This window comes from Narcine bancroftii, chromosome 13 (genome assembly GCF_036971445.1).
Source record: "Narcine bancroftii isolate sNarBan1 chromosome 13, sNarBan1.hap1, whole genome shotgun sequence".
NCBI classification, from domain to species: domain Eukaryota; kingdom Metazoa; phylum Chordata; class Chondrichthyes; order Torpediniformes; family Narcinidae; genus Narcine; species Narcine bancroftii.
In genome coordinates, this window is record NC_091481.1 from 73,986,471 (window position 1) to 74,010,784 (window position 24,314).

Here is a 24,314-nt window from a genome sequence, read left to right on the forward strand (position 1 = left end):
TTTGATGGAGACTTTTATATTGTTTCAACTTGATCAGATGTGTCAACACATTTTCGAATTGAGAATTTTTGGACTTCTTTCTCTCAGTGTGCTTCAGACTCTCGACATCTTCCAAAGGAAAATATTCAAACATTTTCTTCCAAAAATAAAAAAATGTGTTTAGTGTTTCAAGTGTTCTCGTGTGTCTAGAAACGTCACATTCCTGAAATACATTCCTCTCAACAGGAGAAATTTAAAATGATTTTAAAAAATTTTAAATGAACACGTCTCTTATTTGGGAACCTGTCAAATGCTTTACTAAAATTAAAATCCATGTAGACCACATCCAATTTCTTTTGTTACCCCCTAAAAACTTCAATAAGTCTCGGGAGGCTTGGTCTTCCTCTCACAAATCCACGCTGACTATCGTTGAGTACTCTGGACTTCTCCAAATGTTCATAGATCTTGTCCTTTAGAATCCTCTCCATTAGTTTACACACCACTGACATAAGACTCACTAACCCATAGTTCTCAGGATTCTCTCTGTTACATTTTTTTAAACAAGGGGACTACATTTGCCATTCTCCAATCCTCTGGCCTCTCCCCTGTGGTCAAAGAGGACTCAAGCATCAGAGCCACTGCCCAGCTATAGAACACCTTGAGGTTCTCCTTAATCCTCTTTGCTGAGGCCTTCTCACGCCCCTTTGAAACTCTCCTGTCCTTTCTTGAGTTCCTTCCTGGCTACCATATAATTCTGCTGAGCCCTTCCTTACAACATCCTCTGTGATTGATGCTACTTCCCCCACACCCCCCCCTACCTTCCCATCCTATCCCTTTTAAAACGTCTAAACCCTCCTTGTACCTGCATCAGCCAATTCTGTCTTTTCATCTCATCAGGTAAGTCTCTGCATCAACCATAACATCATATTTCACTGGACCGATCCTTGATTCACCTCGATTCCTAATACTCATTGCATTGAAATGGACAGATTTCAAACCCTTTTTGCTTCCTCACAAACCCACTGCTCAGAAAATCATGCTTTTGACCTATTCTTTGCATTCATGTTCTGGTTCCCACCCCCCCACCCCCTGCCAAAATCCTTCCCCAACAGCTCTAACAAACCTGCCCACCAAGATATTGGCCACCCCTCCAGTTCAGGTGCAGCCCGTCCTTTTTGTACAGGTCAGGCCTTCCCCAGAAGCAATCTCAATGATCCACAAACCTGAACTCCTGCCCCCTGCACCATCCAGCCACACCTTCCTACTCCTACCCTCAATGGCACAGACAGCAATCCCGAGATTACCACCCTTGAGGTCCTGCTTTTTAACTTCATTCCTGCTTTGAACTTCCATCCTAACGACCTACAGAATATTTCCTCTTCAGGACCTCATCTCTACTCCTATCTCACTCATTAGTCCCCACATGGACGACATCTGGCAGCTCACCCTCCCATTTGAGAATGGACTGGATCAGATACGCCCCTGACCCTGGGAGCAACACATGATCCAAGAGTGTTGATCTAGTTCACAGAACCTCCTATCCATTCGCCTCGCTCTCGAATCCCCAATCACAATAGCTCTCTTCTTCCCTCTTCCCAGCCTCTACACCAAAAGACGTATCCCCTATGACTTGTCCCTGGTAGATCCTCCTCCCAACAGTATCCAAAACAGTATACATTGTTGAGGGGAACAGCCCCAGGGGTGCTCTAACCCCCTTCCCTCTCCTAACAGTCGCCCAGTTACCTACCTGCCTCTTGCCTCTTAGGTGTGTCTGCCTTCCTCTGTCCATCACCCTCTGATTCCTGATACGAGTTCATCCAGCTCCAGGTCCCGAATACCGTCTGGAAGGAGCTGCAGCTGGATGTACCTCCTGTATGTGTAGTCATCAGGAATAATTGTGCTCTCTCAGATTTTCCACGTCCTGCCATAGGAGCACTCCACTGCCCTGGTCGTCATCTCCACCACCTACTTTGTTACTCGGCAAAGAAGTTACCTGTGGTACGTTCTCAGCCTCTGCTCGCTGACGCCTCTCGAGCCAAAGCTTCTAATTCTCTGCTCCTACACTGGGCCACACACTGGACCTTCCTCACTGGCCGACCACTTGAACTTCTTGGGAAGGGTGGGAGACAGAAGGAGGGAGGGAAGGGGCGAGATGGAGGGGAGGCACCAGACTGATGGAGGTAGGGATGGTGGGAGAGGAGAGTGAGGGGAGAGAGAGAGAGAGAGAGAGAGAGGGAGGGAGGGCACAGAGAGAGGGAAGGAGGGGGTGTAAGGGTGACATAATGAGGGCTGGAGACGGAGGGAAGTAGCCAGGAGAGAGAGGGAGACGGAGGGAGTGTGCAGATGGACCGAGGGGGGGAGGGCGATGGGAGAGATGGTGGGAGAGGAAAGGATGGAGAGTGCATGGGAGATGGTGGAAGACGAAGGGAGGGAGGGAGGGAGAGGATGGAAAATGAATAAAGGAAGAAATAATGGAGGGAGGGTGGGAAACAGGAGGGATTTCTTTGTGCCACATTCACAGTGGAAGACCCGCCCCACCGGGTCCCCATCCAGACTGGTGTGGGGATCAGATGTCTGTCTCCCTCTTTGTGAATGCTGTACCGTCCCCGGACCCTGGAACTGTGACTGGGGAAGGATGCTGAGAGAGGTTCGACTCAGGGAGACGACGGACATGGAGGTAAACATTGACGGGGTGGCAGAAGGCTACCGACGAGAGAAGGATAAATCCGATGTTCATCTGCAGGGGAGAGAGGGGAAGAGCGGGCAAGAGGGGAGGGGGAGTGAGAGGGAGGTTGAAGAGTGAGTGGAAAGGAAGGGAAAAGAAGAGGGGGAGGGGAACAGGGGGAGGGGGAAGGGGGTGAGTGAGGGGGTGAGGAAGTGGGTGAGGGGGGAGAGAGAGGAGAGAGATAGAGGTGGGAGAGGGGAGAGAGAGAGGCTTAGTATTTGTTGCTAAGTTTGATCATAGGAAGTGGACCGCGGGGGAAGTGTGCGCGGATACGGTTGATGCGCACAGAGAGGGGAGTGGGGGTCCATCATGGTGTAGGCTGCAGTCCGTGCGCGGGGAAAGCAGGGGTCCGCGTGGCCACAGGTACTTACATACAACGGGTCATCGTTCAACAGGCCTGTGATGAGCGCGAAGCAGGCATACTGCAGCAGGGAGACCAGCGCTGAGATAGCCATCGACAGCCCATACACCTTCCCAAAGTGGGTGGGGGGGAAACTGTGCAGGGTGGGGTGGGGTGCGAGAGGGAGACCGGACATCTTGTGAGTAGATGAGGCAGAGAGGTCTGAACTACTCCCTCCTCCATCCTCACCCATTCTTCCCCTCTTCCTTCTCCCCCTCCCATTCTCTCAGCTCTCTGCCCTCGTTGTTCCTTCAGTTTCCCCCCTTCCCCCACCCATCCTCTCTAGCACCCACCTGAACCCTTCAACATCTCTGTCTCCCCCTCCCCTTCCCCACAACAGATTCCACCCCTCCTTGGTCTTCCCCCCCCCCCCTCAGTCCTCACTCTCAGCCCTCCCCCTCCTGCCCTTGGTACCCCGCTCTCTTGGTACTCCGCTCTCTCTCCCCCACTACGGATTCTTCGGTCCTCCCCTCCCCCCCCCCTCCCCCCTCCCTCAGCCCTCCCACTCCTTGCCTTGGTACCCTGCTCTCTCCCCCACTACTGATTCCATCTCTCCTTGGTCCTTCACCCCACCTTGATTCTGCCCTCCCCCCACTGGTCCTCCCCCCTCTTAGTCCCCACCCTCGGCCCTCCCCTTCTCGGTATCACCCCCTCAGCCCTCTCCGCCTTGGTAACCCCCCTCCACCCTCAGTCCCCTGGGGAGGGGTAGTACTGACGCGGTGGCGATGAATGAAGCGTGCCCTCCATACAGGAAGCTGCGGTTCACTACTTGCAGGATGAACGTGAGGTACTGGAGCTCGAGAACGGGCACAGAGGCGCAGATGGAGAAGCAGATGCACTGACCCACCGTCAGGGCCAGGGAGAGGATGGAGGCATCCATGTCATCTCGGCGCTGGGCGCTGGGGGGAGCTGATGACAGAGAGAGAGGGTCACAGGCCAACATTCTACTTATCTCCCTCTTCCTCTCTCCCCCCCCCCCCACTCTCCCCATCTTTCCTGCCTCCCTCTCCCCGTTCCTTCTCTCTCCCCTCTGTTGCACCATCCCTCTCCCTCTTCACCCTAACTCTTGCCCCAAATCTCCCCTTTCCTCTTCCACCTCCCTTTCACCCCACTCTCCTCCCTCCTCCTCTCTCTCTTCCCACCCTTTTCCGATCCCCTCGCCTCCTCTTCCCTCCTCACTCTCTCACCAGGGTCCCGGTCAAGTCGCTTGGACCTGCGCCTGCGTCTGTCGAGGATCAGCCCGTTCCAGGGAGCAAAGAGGATGCCACAGAACTGGATGAAGGCAAAAGCGTTGGTGAACCTGCTCACTGTGAGAAGAGGGGGACAAGGTGGGGGGGGGGGGGGGGGTCAGTCAGGCACACATCACCTTCTGCTCCCTCTCCTGGCCCCAATCTCTCTCTCCTCCCACTCTCCCTCTGTCACTCTCCTCTCCCTCTCTTTCCTCCATCACCCCTTCACCTCTCTCTCTATATTCTCATGGCCTTTCTCTCTCCCCCCTCCCCACATCGCCTCTCTCCTTCTCTGACCCCCCCTCTCTCACCTTCCCCCTAAGCACTCCCCCCTTTTCCCCATCTCCTCATCACTTTCCCATCCATCCCACTTCTCTTCCTGCCCACTCTCGCGTCCTATCTCCCCTCTTTTCTTTCCATCGCTCTCGCCCCATCCCTCACTCTTCCCATCAACCCCTCTCCCCCACTCTCTCCCCTCCCCACTCTCTCTCCTCCCCCACTCTCTCCCCTCCCCACACTCTCTCCCCTCCCCACACTCTCTCCCCTCCCCACACTCTCTCCCCTCCCCACACTCTCTCCCCTCCCCACACTCTCTCCCCTCCCCACTCTCTCCCCTCCCCACTCTCTCCCCTCCCCACTCTCTCTCTCCTCCCCCACTCTCTCCCCTCCCCACACTCTCTCCCCTCCCCACACTCTCCCCTCCCCACACTCTCTCCCCTCCCCACACTCTCTCCCCTCCCCACACTCTCCTCCTCTCACTGTCCCCCAAAACCCCCTTGCACTCTCACCCCCTCCCTCTCCCCTGCCCTCCGTCTCCCCTCACCTAGCTGGGGATCATTGTCTGCCAGTTGGATCAGCATGGGGTTCAGGGTCCCAATGAATAGATAATGACGAAGTTGCATCAACGAGAGCCACACACAGTGGGTCAGGAATAGGGAAGAGAGCACACAGCTCCGGAAAGTCGGGACACTCTCTGTCGCATCCTGTCCTACTGGGGAGAGAGTGTGGAGTCAACAGGTTATGCGTTACAGGAAATCAACAAATGCTCCACAAAACTTTCCTAACACCTGTGCAACATGTTCAGCAACACTCCCCATCGTTCACCATGTCGGTTCCTGAACTCTGAGGTTCAACACTACCCACCGTTCAGTGTCAGAACCTGTGCCCCAAGGTCTCTCTGTTCTACAACACTGCCCACCGTTCATAGTGTCAGACGCCGTGTCCCAAGGTCTCTCTGGTCTACAACACTGCCCACCATTCGTCGTGATAAACCCCGTATCCCGAGTTCTCTCAGTTCTACAACACCCCCCACCGTTCACCGCGTTGGTCACATACCCCTAGATCTCTGTTCTGCATCACTCCCCACCATTCATTGTATCGGTCCTTGTATCCCAGTCTCTCTATACCCTAACACTCCCCATCGTTCCGTGTCAGCTCTTACACTCTCTCCCCCAAATCTGTTCTACAACCCTCTCCGCAGTAATTCCTCATTACCCTGAGATTTTTCATCAAAGACACTCCCTGCCATTTACCGTGTTGTTCCTTATACACTGAGGTCTCTCTCTGTTCTGCAACATTCCTCATCGTTCATCGTGTCAGTCCTCACATCCCGAAGTCTCTCTGTTCAACAACACTCCCCACTGTTCACCATGTCGGTTCTCACACCCTCTTCTCTGTGGGCCAGGTAGATAATATCTACATTGGTGCCCTAGACAATCCTTGGATACAAACCCTGGGTCTTCCAGCCATACACAACTGAACACCACCCCCCCACTCGAAGGAGCGGGAAGTCTCCTATCTGAGGTGGTCTCCCTCATGGTGAGGAGGGGAAGGTTAAGAAACTGCTCTGACCTGGGCTCCCCACGGTCAGGGGGATCAGGACATCGGAGACTCCGTCTGCTTGTTCCTGGGGGCCCTTGGGGGATTTCACTGTCTGGGTATCTGGAGGGTCTCCTTGACACCTGTCCTGGTCCGAGGTGTCAGGGGTTAGTGGACCACAATGAGCCCTGTGGGGAAACGAGAGGAAGGTGAGGGGGAGCGGAGGGGCAAGGGGATGGGGAAGGAAGAGGCAGGGGAATGTGGGTGATGGGGAGGGGGAGAAGAGGGAACAAGATTACTTATTCTACCTCTAGACCCCAACCCCCTCCAGATCAGATCCCAGAATTGAAACCACTTCCAGGGAAGTGTTTTTCTCCATTTTAACCTCTATGAACCCTGGGACTGATCCTGGCCTGTAACCCAGTTGCAGGGGTCTAACATTCAATATATAAAACTTCCAAACTGAAGAATTAGTTCCTATACAGTAACCCATTCACAAGGATCTGTTAGTCTATGTATAAAGGTCTGAAACTCTGGATGAGATCCCAGCCTGTATCCCACTCCCAGGGATGTTATCTTGTGACAGATTATGTTGTATTTTGTATTGTATGTTGATATTTTTAAAGGAGATAAATTATGGCAAGTTGTTTTAGTGTAGGTCACACACAAACACCAAAACAGATCTCATTTAAAATACTGGAGCTTTGATCAAGCCAGAAAGACTGGCTTCGAGAGCCTTTGCAAAAACTTTGGAGAGTACCCAAGAGACTTCACTACTGGATTGTTGTTTTGAAAAGCAACAGATGAAAGAACTCTGAGGAGGCTATCTAAGTGCAGTTTACTGTTCTAAGAGGGTCCTGTGGTTTTTGCAAGCAGAGAGAGTCAAACAGGCTGTTTCTCTGTGAGAGAGAGAGGGAAAGAAATCAGTTCTGCAGTTTTACAGTCACCAGCAGCAGCTGGGACTGGAACAGGACAAGCTGACAAGTTTGTGGAAAACCTCATTTGGAAGACAGGTTGTGAGTGCTTCAGCCTGGTCAAAGCCCTTGTTGTCCATACAAGAGAAGACTGGCTGCCTAATATTTCACTTGAAATAAGAGAAACAAAAAGGAACTCTGTGGTGACCTGAAAGAGGTTATCATCTGGAAAATCCTGATGGGGAAAGTTGCTTCGGCAACACACTGACGTGGCCGATTAGATGGGATCAGTTTGCGTCAAGCGAACAACAAATCTCTCTCTGAAAACCAAGAAGAACCTTCCTGAGTAGTAACCATTTAACGTTCAAGCACCAAAGCCTGGAGAACTTCATAAATATTAAATTCTGTGCACAGTATAAGAATTGCCTGAAACCAGTAAACTTAGAGGAGTGAGAAGTGAGATTGGACTATGAATTAAAGGACTTTTCTAAACTTACACACACATTACATACACGTGCGTTTAGAATTAAAAGGGGGTTAAGTTAGGTTAGTTAATAGTGATAAGATAAAGTTTGATTCTGTTTTCATGTTTAAAGATAATTAAAAGCAACCTTTGTTTAAGTAACCATTGTCTGGGTGAATATCTATTGCTGCTGGGTTTTGGGGATCTCTGGGCTCGTAACATTTTGGGGCTCTCGTCCTTTCGGATTGAAAATTAGAGTTTTGGGATCTTAAACCTTTAGAGTTTTTGTGATTTAGTGGTGAATTGGTTTTTCCAAGCTAATTTAAAGCTTGTGTGTGGACAACAGCAGCATTGGATGTTGATACATTATTGTCACAACCATCACCTGCAAAGCAAGAGAAAAGAGGAACTGATGGTTATTTCTAAGGCATTAAAGATGACTGAAGTCAAGCATTGGATAAGTAAAGTACAAATACAAAGGATTATAGTGAAATATTATATAGGTGAGGGTAAATATTGTTGAGAAAAACAGAAAATTTTCTGGAGGATGGATCTGTTGAATTGCAATTAGATTTGGAGAAATTGAGGGTGTTGGAGGCTGAGAAACAGATAGTATATGGAGGCAGAGGAAGCTGAAACCAGAGGGAGGAAATTGAAAGGACAGAAGGTTTCAATTGGAGAAGTTAAAAATTGAGATGGAGGGAGGCAAGAAAATTGAGGCTGTAACTCCAGGGGAGAGATTTTTGTCTAATAGAGAGGTAAATCTAGTTCCTCCTTTTGATGAGGGAGATATAGATACACATTTTCAGCTTTTTTTAAAAGGTTGCTGAGAGCTCAAGATGGCCAAAAGAAAAATGTCCTCTTATGCTCCAAAGTGAATTGAAAGGAAAAAATACAAATTGCATCCTCTAGTTTGACTACAGAGCAAGTGGCTAATTATGACACTGTTAAACAAGCGGCATTGAAAGCTTATGAGTTGGTTCCAGAAGCATATAGACAAAAATGTAGGAGTTTGGTGAAAACATGGAATTAATGTTATATGGATTTTGCTCTGAGAAAATCTGCATGTTTTGACTGTTGGTGCGCCTCAAAAGGAATAAATAATGATTTTGACACATTGAGAGAATGGAGGAAATTAAAAGGTGCTTCCCAAAGGAGATTAAATTATACCTGGATAAGAGAAACGTGGGGATATGTTGGCAAACGGCTAGATTAGAGGATGAATTTGCCATAATTCACAAAAATACATTTCAGAATAGTGAGCCTGTTCAGAAGATTAATGTGGAGCAGATGATTAAGTGTGAAGTCTGGGGAGAATGTTAAGAGAAGACATGAAGATAAGGTGGGAAAGGCCAGAACTTCTGGATTTGTATGAAACCTGGTCATGTTATTGTGAATTGTTGTTGAAAAAGAAACAAAGAGATTTTATTCAGACAGTTGAATTTAAGGAGAGCAGATGTTCCAAATCTGGTAAGGGTGTCATGGATGTTTTCAAACCTTTTGTCAGAGAGCTTGGTTTCAGTAAAGGAGGGAGAACCACAGGTTCCAGTTAAAATTCTTAGAGATACCGGGGCTGCTCAGTCACTGTTGTTGGAAAATGTTTTAACTTTTGATCAAAAGACTGACACTGGGGTGACAACTTTGATTAAAGGTTTTAGGGGTGAGGTAGAGTCATATCTCTTCATAACACAGTGCTGAATTCAGATTTCATCCCACTTCAGCTCCAATTCCTTAACTCAGCTTGTCAGGAGCTGCAGTTGGATGCACTTCATGCAGATGAAGTTGTGCGGGATCCTGCTGGCGTCCCTGACGACCGACGTTCTGCAAGGGGAGCATTCCCCTGCCCTGGCTGCCATACCCACTGTTTATGACTAGAGGAACCGGCTAAATCCTTTTTATTCCTCTTACTTCTGCAATCCAACCTCAGCCTCTTCTTGCTGAAGGCCCTTGAGCCAAAGCCTTTCCACTCTGACTCAGCCCATTCTGACGGACTCCTCCCTTGTGTCTAATAAAGGAGTACTGGGAAAATTAAAGTCCTCAATTCCTTACAGTATATTTGCTGAAGAATAGAACGTCACCCTGGTTGGCGGGGGGGGGGGGGGAGGAGGGAGGGTGGTCGAAATTGACCATCCAAACAGCTAGCAGCCTGTGACCCACTCCTGGGGAAGTTATTCTACACATAACCCCCCCTCCAGAGTTTGATCCACTCCCAGGTATGTCATTCTCTATAAATAAAATCCATGAAGCCCCTAGATCAGATCCCACCCACAATCTATTATTCTATATGTAAACCCTCCAAACCCCTGAATTAGATCCCACTCCTGGGGATCAGGTTAATCTATAGATAAATCTATAATAGTGTTTAAATTAGATCCTAGCATTTAAACCATTCCCGGGGATCTGCTCGTCCATATGGAAAACTCCAGAAACCCTGGATCAGACCTCAGGAGTACCCCTCTCCCAGGGATCTGTTTATCCACATATAAAACCTTCCCGTTCCCCAAGATCAGATCCCAGCCCGTTATGCAATCCTGTGAACTGTATTCCATGGATACATCCTTCCCCCTCCACTTTGGCCCCTCTCTCTCTCCCCCCCCCACCAAAAGCCCTGGATCGGATCCCAGTCTGGGGATCTGTTGATCTATACACAAAATCATCCCAACACCCTGAGGCAGATCTCAGAAAGTAACCCACACCTGATGGATTTGTTATTCAAAACGTAAAACACCTGAATCACTGGATCATATCTAATCCTGCAGCCCACTCTTGGAGATCTGCTATTCTATATGCCCTGAACTCCTGATTCAGATCCCGGCCTGTGACCCACTCCGAGGGGGTCTGTTATTTATATACAAACCCCCCCCAAACCCCTGGATCAGATCCTGGCATGTTACCCACTCTAGGGGATCTGTTATTCTAAATATAACCCGCCCCCCCGAACCCCTGGATCAGATCCCAGCTTGCAACTCACTCGCAATCGCACTTACCCAAATGTATATCCCTCAGGAACAGGGTAGGGAATACTCTTTCTTGGAAGCAGGAAAATAGTTCGGAGAACAAGGATCACACTGAGAGAACTGATGAAAAGGAATATCGATTGGAGGGAGAGACCTGCTTCATATAGAACCTGTGGGGAGAGAGTTGGGGTGAGAAAGAGATGGGAAAGAGGCGTCATAGATGGGGAGAGAGGAGTGGGAGTGGTGATAGAGGGGGGAAAGGGAGGTTAGAGGGGCCCATACGGTGAAGAGAGGGGGGGTGGAGAGAGGATGGGGGGGGAGAGAGGGGCCAAAGATGGCGGGGGGGGGAGATGGGAGGGAGGAAGAAAGAAGAAAGGAATGAGAGAGAAAATGAACGGAAGGGGGAGGATTGAGACGGAGAGATTTTCTTTTGCGGGCAGTCTCAGCTGACATCCCTTCAACAGTCCGACCCAGCGGAGCAGTAAAGTCATGGCAGAGGAATGACAATTGCCCGGCCCCCATACTCTATCTCTCTTCGACTCACCCCGGGACACCCAGGATTGGCACTTGGGGTGCGGACGAGCCACTCACCTTCACAATCAGGAAGGTGATCGAAGAAGAATCAAATGCTCCATTGTAGAGGGTGATCACAGTAGACCGATGCTCCCCAAAGAGGTTTCCAATCTGGGATTAGAGAGAGAGAAGACAGATGGAGATCGAGGAGGTTGAGAGAGGAGCGGAGGTTGAGTTGGGAGAGCCGGGAGAGAGGAGACAAAAGAGGGGGAAATTATCACACACAAATCAAATCATGCACCCCTGTTCACCCTCCCTCGTGCCCCTCTCTACATCCTCTCCCACCACGTCATGTTACCTGCAAGTTGGTGATGAGGAAGATTATCCCTCCAATTGCAGTGCAGCAGAGGGCCGGGAACAAGATGTAGGCAGTGGCTGAGGAGGGGGGAAACAAATCATTACCCACCGTTCGCATCTCTATAACCTCCTCCCCTACACCCCTCCCTGTCTCTGTAACCCCCTCCCCTACACCCACCCAGTCTCTGTAACCCCCCCCTCCCCTACACCCCTTCCTATCTCTGTAATTCCCTCCATTCCTCTACACCCCTCCCTATCTCTGTAACTCCTTCCTGTCCCCTACACCTCTCCCTGTCCCTCCGGTCTCTACACCCCTCCGTGTTTCTGTAACCCCCTCCATTCCTTGATAGCCCTCCCTGTCTTTGTAACCCCTCTGATCCGCTACTCCCCTCCCTGTCTCTGAAACCCCACTTGAGTCCCCTACACCCTTCCCACTCACTATAAACCCTTAGTCTCCCACACCACCCCCCTCTCCAGTCCTTGACACCCCTCCCTGTCTCTGTAACCCTCCCCCAAAGCCCCAACACCCCTTTCCGTCTCGTAACTCCCCCTCCACTCATTGACACCCCTTTCAGTCTTTGACACACCCTCCGCTACCCTACACCTGTCCCTGTCTCCGTAACCCCCTCCAGTCCTCTACACCCCTCCCTGTCTCTGTAACCACCCCCCCCATCCAGTCCCTGACACCCCTTTCTGTCTCTATTACCCTCCTCTCCAGTCCTCCACATTTCTCCCCGTCTCTGGTCCCCTCACACCTCTGTTTCTGTAACCCCCCCTCCAATTTCTTACATCCCCTCCTGTTCTCTACAGCCCTCCCTGTCTCTACAACCATCTTTGGTCCCCAACAGCCAACCCTGACTCTGTAACCAACTCCAATCACCTACATCCCTCCCGGTCTCTGTAACCCATTCCGGTCCCCTCCAACTCTCCATGTTTCTGTAAACCTACACCCCTCCCTGTCTCTAACACCTCTCCCTGGCTCTGCAAGCCCTCTTGTCACCAACAAATCTCCCTGTCTCTGGAACACCGCCCCCCACCCCCACTCTTGGAGATAATACACCAATTCCCCAACACCAATTCTCTGTCTCTGCAACCACCTCCAGTCCCCTACACCCCTCCCTGTCTCTGTAACCCTCTCCAGTCCTCAACACCCTTCCCTGTCTCTTAACCACCCCCCCACCCCCGGACCCCTATTCACCTACCCGACTCCGTCGGGTCCCCTACACCCCTTCCTGTCTTTGTAACCCCATCTGGTCCCCTACATCCCTCCCTGTCTCTGGAACTCCTTCCGGTCCCCTACACCCCTCCCTGCCTCTGTTAGGAATCGTCTAAAGGAGCACACATACACCAAAAGAGCCAGGGATGTAGTTTACCGTGGTAACAATTCTCCAGCCAAATCTCGGATGGACTGAAGTGAGGAATTGTGTTAGAGAGCAGGGAGGTCTGGGATGTGCTTAAACTTGTTCACAGCCTTGAACTACCTATTGTCTGCTTCAGGAACATTACTATGTACATCACGGTTGCAACTTGTGTGGACAATACCTGTAGAGGGACCAACCTGAAGTGTCTGTTAAATAGCTGAAGGAACTTTATCATGTGTTAAACGGTTATGAATTTGGAGGATAATGGTTGCAGAGGAATTGGCGACACTGTCCTGATTCATGCCTGTATGCTTCTCAATGCTGAGGTGCTCAACTGATAAACGACATGCCTGCAGCACGAAGTAGCTGTGTTCGCCTAATCAATAGTGTCTGGCTGCAATATACATGCGTACGTGACAACTGATGTGTAAAGAACATTCTTGGACCTTGTTCGGGGCTCAGTTATAGAGATCAAAGCTTTACCAGCACGACTTTATATTAAAAAAATTGAGTTGCGCAAGCTTGCAAGTAAAGGGTGAATGGCCTGTTCATTAGGTCTGGACTTATTCCCTGGGTCTGAACCGAGAAGAGAATGGTTCTATGAGCGGGGTCCCAATAAGTGGGAGACCCCCCTCGCACAAAGGAAATTAATGCGTGTACATTAATGGAACTACAAATTGAACAAAGTCAAAGTATAGAATAAAATCTTAACTAAATCTGCTACTTTTCTGACAGAGTATATAGAGGTGTTTGGGAGATAAATTGGGAAAGATTTGTTAGAGAAGGACACACACAAACACTTTAAAACACAGACTTTTTGCAGGAGTTTTGCAGAGTCCTCACAGACTCGGGATGGATGCTGTTTGCAAAAAGCAACAATGCAGCAACAAGCAGCTGCAGCTTTGTATGGAAAACAGGTTGCTGTCTGGAAGAGCATGTGATCTTTGCAGGCAGAGTGGAACGGAGAGAGAGAGAGAGGAGAGAGACACAGACTTCGGTTCCAGAAGGACAAGCTGGCGTTTTGGAAGACGGCCTGGTCAAAGGGGAGGGCCGGCTCTCCGGTGTTTCCCCTGGAATAGGAGAAACTGAAAGGAACTCTCTGGTGACCTGAAAGAAAGAGGTTATCATCTGGAGAACCCTGAAGGGGGCAAGTTTTGTCAACAAGACACTGGAGTGGATGTCTTGGAACGAGAAAATTCTCTCTCTGAAAACTAACAAGAATCCTCCTGAGTGATAACCATTTATTTACCTGTTAAGCACCAAAGCCTGGTGAACTTTATTAATGTTAACTAACCTCTGTGCACAATATAAGAATTGCCTGCAACCAGTGAGATTGGACTGTGAACCAAAGAACTTTTCTAAAATTATATATGCATTACACACACGTGTGCTTAGAGTTAGAGGGAGGGGGGTAAGTAAATAGAGATAAGTTAAAAGTTTGATTCTGTTTTCATGTTCAAAGATAATTAAAAGCAACTTTTGTTTAAGTAACCCTTTGTCATGGTGCATATCTATTGCTGCTGGGTTTTGGGGTCCCCTGGACTCATAACATTTTGTAGAAGGCAATCGTACTTGTATGATATTCAGCCTATGATCCGTTCTTTTTTAACACAGGGGATCAGAGTACCATGCAGATCGCCCTGCCAATTTTCTGTTCCGAAGCCCGGATGTTCGGAATATCACCGTCTAAGAGCTTAGAGCCCTGGTTTTCAGACTGTCCCCTAAATTCACAGTCCACCTTAAGCAATCCCAATGTCACAGTTTTTTGCGCTCTTTGATTACTAAGGGATTGCTTAAGGTAGTATTTGTGTTAAGAAAAAGGTTTGAAAATCACTGTTTTAATCGTACCTCATTGACTCATTATGTGCATGGTTTCAGAACTCCAAAGGAAATGGGCCAATGACAATTTTTCTCAAGCAAAATATTTCAGTAACAATTGGGTCTTGAGCAGTGATTCTCAACCTTCCCTTCCCACATATATACCACCTTAAGCAATCCTATACTAATCACAGAGCACTGATGGGAAAGGATTTGCTAAAGCCGGAATGTGAGTTTAGGGGGGCAGTTTGAAAAGTACTGATTGAGAGCCATAACGATGTGGTTGCACGCATGCTCGCTGCAGTTCCTAATCCAGTGGCCATATCTAGCTGCTTCCATTGGATGCCTTGGTCTTTCCCTCTTGCCGATAACAGAGGCATGCCTATACCTTTTTGCCTTTCCAAGTGTCAGCAATACACATGGGCTCGCTTACCCCAAAACTTTATCCCTTTCCAGCTAGTAGTGTCTGACATGCCAACTGGCCACTTTCGCGTCCCCTGCAGGCTCGAAGTTGTGAGAAGGCATGCTGATAGGAGCTATCAGCCACCCCTTCCAAGTCCACGATGTGCCAAGCTCGGTGAAATCTATGGGCATTTACCTTTCTGCCTCCAATAGATCATTTACATCAGAACGGATAGACCCTGTTGTTAATACACTGCCCCCTTCTACACTGACTCAGATGTGCACATTTCTTGGCCTAGCTAACCTGCCTCACTTGGGTGGCTGATATTGCCTTGCTCTACAAGTTCACCTTTCATTCACCACCTGTTCAACCCTCAGAACAAGCCCCACAGGATTTTCTGTCCCTCAAGCAAGCCTTGATATCACATCCCCCTCTGGGCCAACCCCTGTATAATCACCCCTTTGTTCTGTAACAAGGAAGAATGCACAACCACTGTCCTTTTCCAGTGCCAGGGGCATGACAATGACCCATCACCAATCTCTCCAAAAAACCTGACCTCGGCAGCTTCTGGTTTTATTTCCTCATACTCTTTCTCACGTGTCCAGATTGCATGAATTGTTGTTCCCATTTCCTTTTTACAGCAAAAACATCTGTCAGATACTGTTGGGTCCCATTTATTTAACTTTTGAGGTGCGATGTATAGCCTGTGTATCCAGTTATATTGTATCATACGTAACCTCGTGTTTATTGTGTTTCTCACAGTTCCAGAACATAACTTCTCCCATGTTTCCTTCTTTATCTTTATGTTTAAATCTTGTTCTCATTTTTGTTTAGTTTTACCATTTGTTTCCTCATTCTCCTTTTCTTGCAGTTTAATATACATATTTGTTATAAATCTTTTGATTATCATTGTGTCTGTAATCACATATTCAAAATTACTTCCCTCTGGTAACCTCAGACTGCCTCCCAATTTGTCCTTCAAGTAGGATTTCAGCTGGTAGTATGGCAACACTGTATCGTGAGTTATATATTTATCCTTCATTTGTTCAAAGGATAATAATTTATTTCCTGAAAAGCAATTTTCTATTCTTTTGATCCTTTTTTCTCCCATTCTCTAAAGGAAAGGTTATCTATTGTAAAAGGGATTAGCTGATTTTGCGTCAGTATTAGTTTTGGTAATTGGTAATTTGTTTTATTCCTTTCTACATAAATCTTCTTCCAAATATTGAGCAGGTGATGTAATACTGGAGAATTCCTACGTTGTACCAATTTTTCATCCCATTTATATAATAGATTTTCAGGTATCTTCCGCCCTATTTTATCTAGTTCTAATCTGGTCCAATCTGGCTAAAGTTTGGCAGTTGTAAGCCATTCTGTTAATTTTATACCATTCTGTTAATTTATCTAGTGCTATCCTCGGTTTCCCCCCTTTCCATAAAAATTTCCTTATTATTTTCTTTAACTCCTTGAAGAATTTCTCCGTCAAGTGTATTGGCAATGCCTGAAATAGGTATTATATCCTTGGGAAAATGTTCATTTTAATACAGTTTATCCTTCCTATTAGTGTTAGTGGTAAGTCTTTCCAATTCTCTAAGTCGTCCTGTAATTTTTTCATTAGTGGATAATAATTGAATTTTTATAGATGGCCGAGGTTTTTATTTATTTGTATACCTCAGTATCGTATTGCTTGCATTTCCCATCTGAATGGTGATTCTTTCTTAAATTTTGAGAAATCCGCATTATTCATTGGCATTGCTTCACTTTTATTTGCGTTAATCTTGTATCCCGACACCCCCATATTCCTTCAATTTCTTATGTAATTCTTTTATTGATATTTCTGGTTCTGTTAAGTATACTATAACGTCATCTGCAAATAAACTGATTTTATATTCCTTGTCTTTTATTTTATTTTCTGTTCTTATCAGTTCTTCTAGTGGTTCTATGGCTAACGCGAACAATAAGGGCGATAGTGGGCATCCCTGCCTTGTTGATCTGCTTAAGTTAAATTGTTTTAATATATATCCATTTACTGTCACTTTCGCCAATGGCCCCTTATATAATGCTTTAATCCAATTAATATATTTCTCTGGTAAACTGAATTTTTGAAGTACTTTGAATAAATAATTCCATTCTACTCTGTCAAAGGCCTTCTCTGCGTCTAAAGCAACCGCTACTGTTGGAGCTTTATTTCCTTCTACTGCATGAATTAAGTTAATAAATTTACAAATATTGTCTGTTGTTCGTCTTCTTTTAATAAATCCAGTTTGGTCTAGATTTACTACTTTTGGTACATAGTCGGCTAATCTGTTTGCTAATAGTTTAGCTATTATCTTATAATCTGTGTTAAGTAAAGATATTGGTCTATATGACGCTGGTACGAATGGATCTTTCCCTGTCTTTGGTATTACTGTAATTATTGCTGTTTTGCATGAATCTGGTAAGCTTTGTGTTTTATCAATCTGGTTGATTACTACCAGGAGGGGAGGAATTAATAATTCTTTAAATGTTTTATAGAATTCTATTGGGAATCCATCCTCTCCTGGTGTTTTATTATTTGGTAGTTTTTTTATTATCTCTTGTATTTCTACTATTTCAAATGGTTCTGCTAATTTATTTTGTTCCTCTATTTGTAATTTTGGTAGTTCAATTTTAGTTAAAAATTCATCTATTTTGTCTTCTTTCCCTTCGTTTTCAGCTTGGTATAATTGTTCGTGGAATTCTCTGAAGTTTTTATTAATCTCCGTTGGATTATATGTGATTTGTTTGTCTTTTTTCCTTGATGCCAATACCATTCTCTAAGTTTGTTCTGTCTTAAGCTGCCATGCTAGAATTTTGTGCATTTTTTCTCCTAGTTCATAATATTTCTGTTTTGTCTTCATTATGTTCTTCTCCACCTTATATGTTTGTAGTGTATCATATTTTATTTTTTTATCTGCCAATTCTCTTCTTTTAGTTGTATCTTCCTTCATTGCTAATTCTTTTTCTATATTTGCTATTTCCCTTTCCAACTGCTCTGTTTCCTGATTATAGTCCTTCTTCATCTTGGTTACATAACTTATTATTTGCCCTCTGATGAACGCTTTCATTGCGTCCCATAGTATAAACTTATCTTTCACTGATTCCGTATTTATTTCAAAATACATTTTAATTTGTCTTTCAATGAATTCTCTAAAATCCTGCCTTTTAAGTAGCATGGAGTTTAATCTCCATCTATACATTCTTGGAGGGATGTCCTCTAACTCTATTGTCAATATCAGGGGTGAGTGGCCGATAATATTCTAGCTTTATATTCTGTTTTTCTAACTCTGTCTTGCATGCGAGCTGATAACAGGAATAGGTCTATTCTTGAGTATGTCTTATGTCTACCCGAATAATATGAATATTCCTTTTCCTTTGGGTGTTGTTTCCTCCATATATCCAAAAGTTGCATTTCTTCCATCGATTTAATTATAAATTTGGTTACTTTGTTCTTTCTGTTAATTTTTTTCCCAGTATTATCCATGTTTGAATCCAAATTAAGGTTGAAATCCCCTCCTATTGGTATGTTCCCTTGCGTGTCTGCTATCTTCAAAAAAATATCTTGCATAAATTTTTGATCTTCTTCGTTAGGTGAATATACATTGAGTAAATTCCAAAACTCCGAATATATCTGACATTTTATCATTACATATCTCCCTGCTGGATCTATTTTGTCCTCTTCTATTTTAATTGGTACATTTTTACTGACTAATATAGCTCCTCTAGCTTTTGAATTGTATGACGCTGCTGTTACATGTCCTACCCAATCTCTCTTTAATTTCTTGTGCTCCATTTCAGTTAAGTGTGTTTCTTGCACAAATGCTATATCAATTTTTTCTTTTTTCAGTAAATTTAGCAGTTTCTTCCTTTTGATTTGGTAATGTATTCCGTTAATATTTAAAGTCATATAGTTCAACATAGCCATTTCATACTTTGTTTATCTTTCCTTTCCGTTTCCTCATTATCACCTTTCCTTCTTATCCATTTCTGCTTTCTTGTTTTGAACACTTTATAAGACAACATTTCTAAAACATCAGACATTTCCCTTATTCTCCTATCTAAAATTTCTTTAATCCCATTATCCCCTCCCCTTCCTGAGTTCCTTTTATCCCTTGTCGGGCAACCACATCTCCCCTCTCCATTTGGATTTGCGAATTCACTCGCAAGTGTCAACTGATTTCGCAGTGACTGTAACTCCTCCCCACCCAGCCCCCCCCAGAAAAGATTTTAATTTTCATATACAACAAAGGTCACTCTCTTAATTCCCTCCTTACTTCCTCTCTTCCCTTTCTTTCCCTTATTAATTCTTATCCATACTCTATATATTTTCTTTTAAATACGGATACACTCATGTACACACATATATACATACACACACACACATATATATATACCCATATACACACATACATATAGTTCGTGGCCAATTTTGCTCTCGTTACATGTCTTCATCTATCTGCCTGTTTTGTAGTTGTTCTGCAAATTTTCGTGCTTCCTCCGGATCCGAGAATAGTCTGTTTTGCTGCCCTGGAATAACTATTTTAAGTACCGCTGGGTACTTTAGCATAAATTTATATCCTTTTTTCCATAGGATCGCTTTTGCTGTATTAAACTCCTTTCTCTTCTTCAGGAGTTCAAAACTTATGTCTGGATAGAAAAAAATTTTTTGACCTTTGTATTCCAGTGGCTTTTTGTCTTCTCTTATTTTCTTCATTGCTTTCTCCAATATATTTTCTCTTATTGTATATCTTAGGAATTTTACTAAAATGGATCTTGGTTTTTGTTGTGGCTGTGGTTTAGGAGCTAATGTTCTATGTGCCCTTTCTATTTCCATTTCTTCCTGTAATTCTGGTCTTCCTAGGACCCTGGGGATCCATTCTTTTATAAATTCTCTCATATTCTTGCCTTCTTCATGTTCCTTAAGGCCCACTATCTTTATATTATTTCTTCTATTATAATTTTCCATTATATCTATCTTCTGAGCTAACAGCTCTTGTATCTCTTTAACTTTTTTATTAGATTCTTCTAATTTATTTTTTAAGTCATCTACTTCCATTTCTACGGCTGTTTCTCGTTCTTCCACCTTGTCCACTCTTTTTCCTATATCTGACATGACCATCTCTAATCTATTCATTTTTTCTTCTGTACTTTTAATTCTTCTTTTTATTTCACTAAATTCTTGTGATTGCCATTCTTTTACTGATTCCATATATACTTCGCTGCCATTTTCTTCCCACCTTTCACTTTATTTTAATTTTTGTGTTTGTGCCTTTGTGTTTTCTGTGTTTTTTTTAAACTTTTCCAGAGAGGGCTGGAGTTCCCCGACCGGCCACTACTCCATCACGTGACTCCCCCATTTCCTCATACTCAAAAGCACATGGCAAAGCTTGTTAATCCATTTTAAACAGGTAGTACACTTCAACTCGGTTCCTCTGTCAAGAGCTATAATCCACACAAGCTGCGGAGGCACACAGAAAAGTTCCTGAGGCGGAAAAAGTTTCTGAAGCTGTGAACAAGTTTAAGCACATTCCAGTTCTTCCTGCTCTCTAACACAATTCCTCACTTCAGTCCATCCAAGATTTGGCTGGTGAATTGTTATTACTGTAATGTAGATCCCTGGCTCTTTTGCTATGTGTTTGCTCCTTTTCACAATTCATCATCTGTAACCAACCCACCCACCCTGTCCTTATCATCCCATCCTTTCCCTACACCCCTCCTTACCCATCCCTGTCTCTGTAACCCCCTATGGTCCCCTACATGCCTCCCCATCTCTGTAAACCCACCGTCTGGACCCCTCCCTCTCTCTGTAATCCTGCCCCAGACCTTATACGCCAGGAAGTTTGAACGTCAGACCTACCAGCGTCTGAGAAGGCGATCATCAAGGTGGATGACGTATGCAGTGATCTGGGAGGAATATGTGGACAAAGCAACTCAGACAGGCTCATTCCCATTGTGCTGGGCCCGGCGATTATCACTCTCCCCATGCTCTCCCTTGCCATCCTCTCTTCCCTCCCCCACTTTCACCCCCCTCTCTCCCCCTGGCCCTGCAACTAGTCTCTCCTTTCTCTCTCCCCTTCTCTGCTGTCTATTTCACCTCTATTCCCCCTTTCACTCCTCTCTTCCTCTCCCCTTTTTCTCCCTCTCTTTCAACTCTTTCTTCTAACACCCACTCCATTGCCCTTTCTCCCTATCTCTCTCACCACCTCTCCCTCCCCTCTTTTCCATTACTCTTGCACTCTCACCCACACATCCTTTCTCCCTCTTCCCCCTCATCCTCATTTCCATTCTCTCATCCTCTCTCGCCCCCATCTCTCGCTCTCCCTAATCTCCATCACTCTCCTTTCCCCCTCACCATGTCTCACACCCATTTTTCTTTCCCCACCAACTCCCCCTCTCCCTTCCATCTCACTCAACCTCATTCCTTCTAACTCTTTCTTGCCCCCTCCCTCCCCATTCTCACTCCACTTCTCTCGACCCCTCCACCATCTCCCAATCCCCTCTTTACCAATCCCACTCTCTCCTCCTCACTCTCTGACCTATCTCCCCACCATCAACCCCTTGTCTCCCTTCTATTCCTCTTTTCACTCCCCCTCTTCCATTTCTCTCCCTTTTCCTCTTCCTTATCATCTCTCCCCTCATCACCATCACTCCCTCTCTCTCCCTCTGTCTGCACTCTCCCTTCCCCTCCATCCCATCATCCATCTTCTCTGACCCACTCACTCCCCCTCTCCCACTCGATTTCCCCCCCTCCCCTATCCCTCCCTCCTCCACCCTCTCTCAGCACTTTCTCTCAATCACCAACATCCCCCATTCCCGGACACACACTCACATGCCCACCGCTCGAGTGACAGAGGTCCCACAGTGGTCGAAGAGCAATCCATTGGGCAAACTCATGAAGTTATTTGCAAAGGAGGCCAGCGTGAATATTAGGGAGAACCGTTCATCCTGGCGATCACAGCCCACTGTTGATAGAGGGTCAGAAATAGGGGAAGAGTGAGGGAGAGAGATAGAATAGTGTAAGAGTGGGGTTGAGTAAGAGGGTGGGGCAGAGGGAAAGTAGGAGGAGGGGGTGAGGGGGGGAGGGTGCCGGAGGAGTGTGGAGGGTCTATGTGAAGAATTTTCCATCACCCTGGCTCACAGTCAGCAGGGAGTTTATGATGTCTCCCCTGTCCCATTAACCCGCTCTCATGTGAGACGCACTCACCATGTTCTGTACCCTCGTTCTATCCCTGAGGGGGACTCACCTGTTGTCCCATTGCTTTCTGTGGGGCAGATATCAGCAAAATATTGCTCTTTCTTTAAGATGTATACAAGCGAGGGCCATCCGAAAATCACTCCCGCGATGCCCCCACACTCCAGGATCCCAGTCAGCAGCGCCACGTATCTCTTGATCCCACCACCACGGTTCACACTTACCAACGGCATCCTTAGGGGAAAGATAAAAGAGAGAGAGGAGGAGAGTGGGGAAAAGAAAACGTGAGAAGAGGTGAGAAAGGATGGGAGAGAAGGTGGATCGAGGCGGATATGGGAAAGACATGAGATGAGAGAGGGGATCAAAAATGAATAGAAGATGTGAGAAATGGTCAGATGGGGAGAGAGAGGTGAAATAGGGAAGCTTGGGGGAAGGTGGGAAATGGAGGGAGATTGAGGTGGTAGAGGGGAGGGGGGAGAGAGGGGGGGAGAGAGGGGGAAGAGGGGGGAGGGGGAGAGGGGGGGAGAGGGAGGGGGAGAGGGGGGGAAGGGGAGGAGAGGGGGAAGGGGAGGAGAGGGGGGAAGGGGAGGAGAGGGGGGAAGGGGAGGAGAGGGGGGAAGGGGAGGAGAGGGGGGAAGGGGAGGAGAGGGGGGAAGGGGAGGAGAGGGGGAAGGGGAGGAGAGGAGGAAGGGGAGGAGAGGGGGGAAGGGGAGGAGAGGGGGGGAGGAGAGGGGGGAAGGGGAGGAGAGGAGAGGGGGGAACGGGAGGAGAGGAGAGGGGGGAACGGGAGGAGAGGAGAGGGGGGAACGGGAGGAGAGGAAGGGGGGAAGGGGAGGAGAGGAGAGGGGGAAGGGGAGGAGAGGAGAGGGGGAAGGGGAGGAGAGGAGAGGGGGGAAGGGGAGGAGAGGAGAGGGGAAAGGGGAGGAGAGGAGAGGGGGGAAGGGGGAGGAGAGGAGAGGGGGAAGGGGAGGAGAGGAGGGCAGGGGAGGAGAGGAGGGAAGGAGAGGAGAGGGGGAAGGGGAGGAGGGGGGGAAGGGAGGGGTGAGGAGATTAGACACACACAGACACTAACACAAGGTGGAGCTTCTCCAATGTAAATAAATCTCCGTTCACCAGCAAAGATCTCAGGATGGGTCTTAGGGGCCACCCACGACCACCCCAGTCACAGTCAAGGAGACGGACAGAAACTCAGAGCCCAAACGCACATGGAACAAAGTACAGGAGAGGAACTGTCACAGGCTCCAAAACCAGTGAGGAGCGGCCCAGGGACCGGTATCTCCCCCCCCCCCCCCCCCCCCAATCCCATTCCCCCCCCAATCCCATTCCCCCCCAATCCCAATCCCATCCCCCCCCCCCCCATCCCATTCCCCCCCCAATACACACACAGGCAGAGAGACAGACGGACACGGAGAGACTCACCCGCCGGGACCCTCCTGCAGCGCGGACTTCGGGCAGGCGGAGACTCGGGCCGCTCCAGAGCCCGGGGAGGGGGAGGGGGAAGGAAGCGGTTGGGGGGGAGGGAGAGGAAGCGAGAGGCACAGAACGAATGTGATTAACACCCGCGGCTCATTGGAAAAACAACAATGGAGACCGAGCCAAAGGCTGTGGACAGAGTAGGTTACAGAACGGGAGGGAGGGAGCGGGGTGGAGGGAGAGAGATGAGATGGAGTGTCAGAGAGGGGGTGGGAAGTCGAGGGGTAGAGAAGAGGGTGAGAACTAGGGGGTAGAGAGGGGGACGGGAGGTCAAGGGAGAGATGTGTGGGGGAAGAGGAGGGTGGCGGAGATGGATGTGGGGAGAGAGGGTGTGCGGAGGTTAGTGGCAGCGCTGAGAGGGGGGGAGAGTGGAAGGAAATGGGGAGTGGAGGAAGGGAGAGCGGGTGGAGAGAGAGACAGTTGGGGGAGAGAGGGTGTGGGGAGAGTGAGGATGTGGAGGGAGAGGGGATGGAGGGAGAGAGAGGGGTGGGGAGGGAGAGAGAGGGGTGGGGAGGTAGAGGGAGAATGATAAGGGGAGAGGGGGTGGGGAGAGTGAGGATGTGGAGGGAGAGGGGATGGAGGGAGAGAGAGGGGTGGGGAGGGAGAGAGAGAATGATAAGGGGAGAGGGGGTGGGGAGAGGGAGAGGGGGTGGGGAGAGAGATCAATAGGGATGGGGAGAGCGATGTGGAAGAA

The 24,314-nt window shown here is 47.5% G+C and overlaps 1 protein-coding gene and 1 long non-coding RNA gene across 4 annotated transcripts in view; one reads left to right on the plus strand and one right to left on the minus strand.

Annotated features, from left to right (window-relative positions):
• On the minus strand, positions 1 to 24,105 carry LOC138748922 (equilibrative nucleobase transporter 1-like). Of its 3 annotated transcripts, none has more exons than XM_069909848.1 (13): positions 23,567 to 24,105; positions 22,200 to 22,381; positions 21,785 to 21,917; positions 20,813 to 20,859; positions 11,357 to 11,433; positions 11,077 to 11,169; positions 10,516 to 10,655; positions 6,185 to 6,339; positions 5,157 to 5,324; positions 4,292 to 4,411; positions 3,821 to 4,013; positions 3,076 to 3,199; positions 1 to 2,716 (listed from the first exon to the last, which is right to left on the minus strand). In XM_069909848.1, exons 2-13 carry the CDS (start codon positions 22,378 to 22,380, stop codon positions 2,546 to 2,548), a joined length of 1,602 nt encoding a protein of 533 aa, XP_069765949.1. In that variant the 5' UTR covers position 22,381; positions 23,567 to 24,105; the 3' UTR covers positions 1 to 2,545. The 3 variants fall into 3 exon arrangements, with proteins under 3 accessions (XP_069765949.1, XP_069765950.1, XP_069765951.1); XM_069909849.1 differs by having other exon boundaries at positions 5,157 to 5,321; positions 23,567 to 24,100; XM_069909850.1 differs by lacking the exon at positions 22,200 to 22,381 and having other exon boundaries at positions 23,567 to 24,101.
• LOC138748923 (uncharacterized) overlaps positions 23,665 to 24,314 on the plus strand; it is a 4,372-nt gene continuing 3,722 nt past the window's right edge. Inside the window, exon 1 of the long non-coding RNA XR_011348320.1 lies at positions 23,665 to 23,760. This is a non-coding gene — a long non-coding RNA (uncharacterized lncRNA). The remainder of the gene's footprint in view (positions 23,761 to 24,314) is intronic.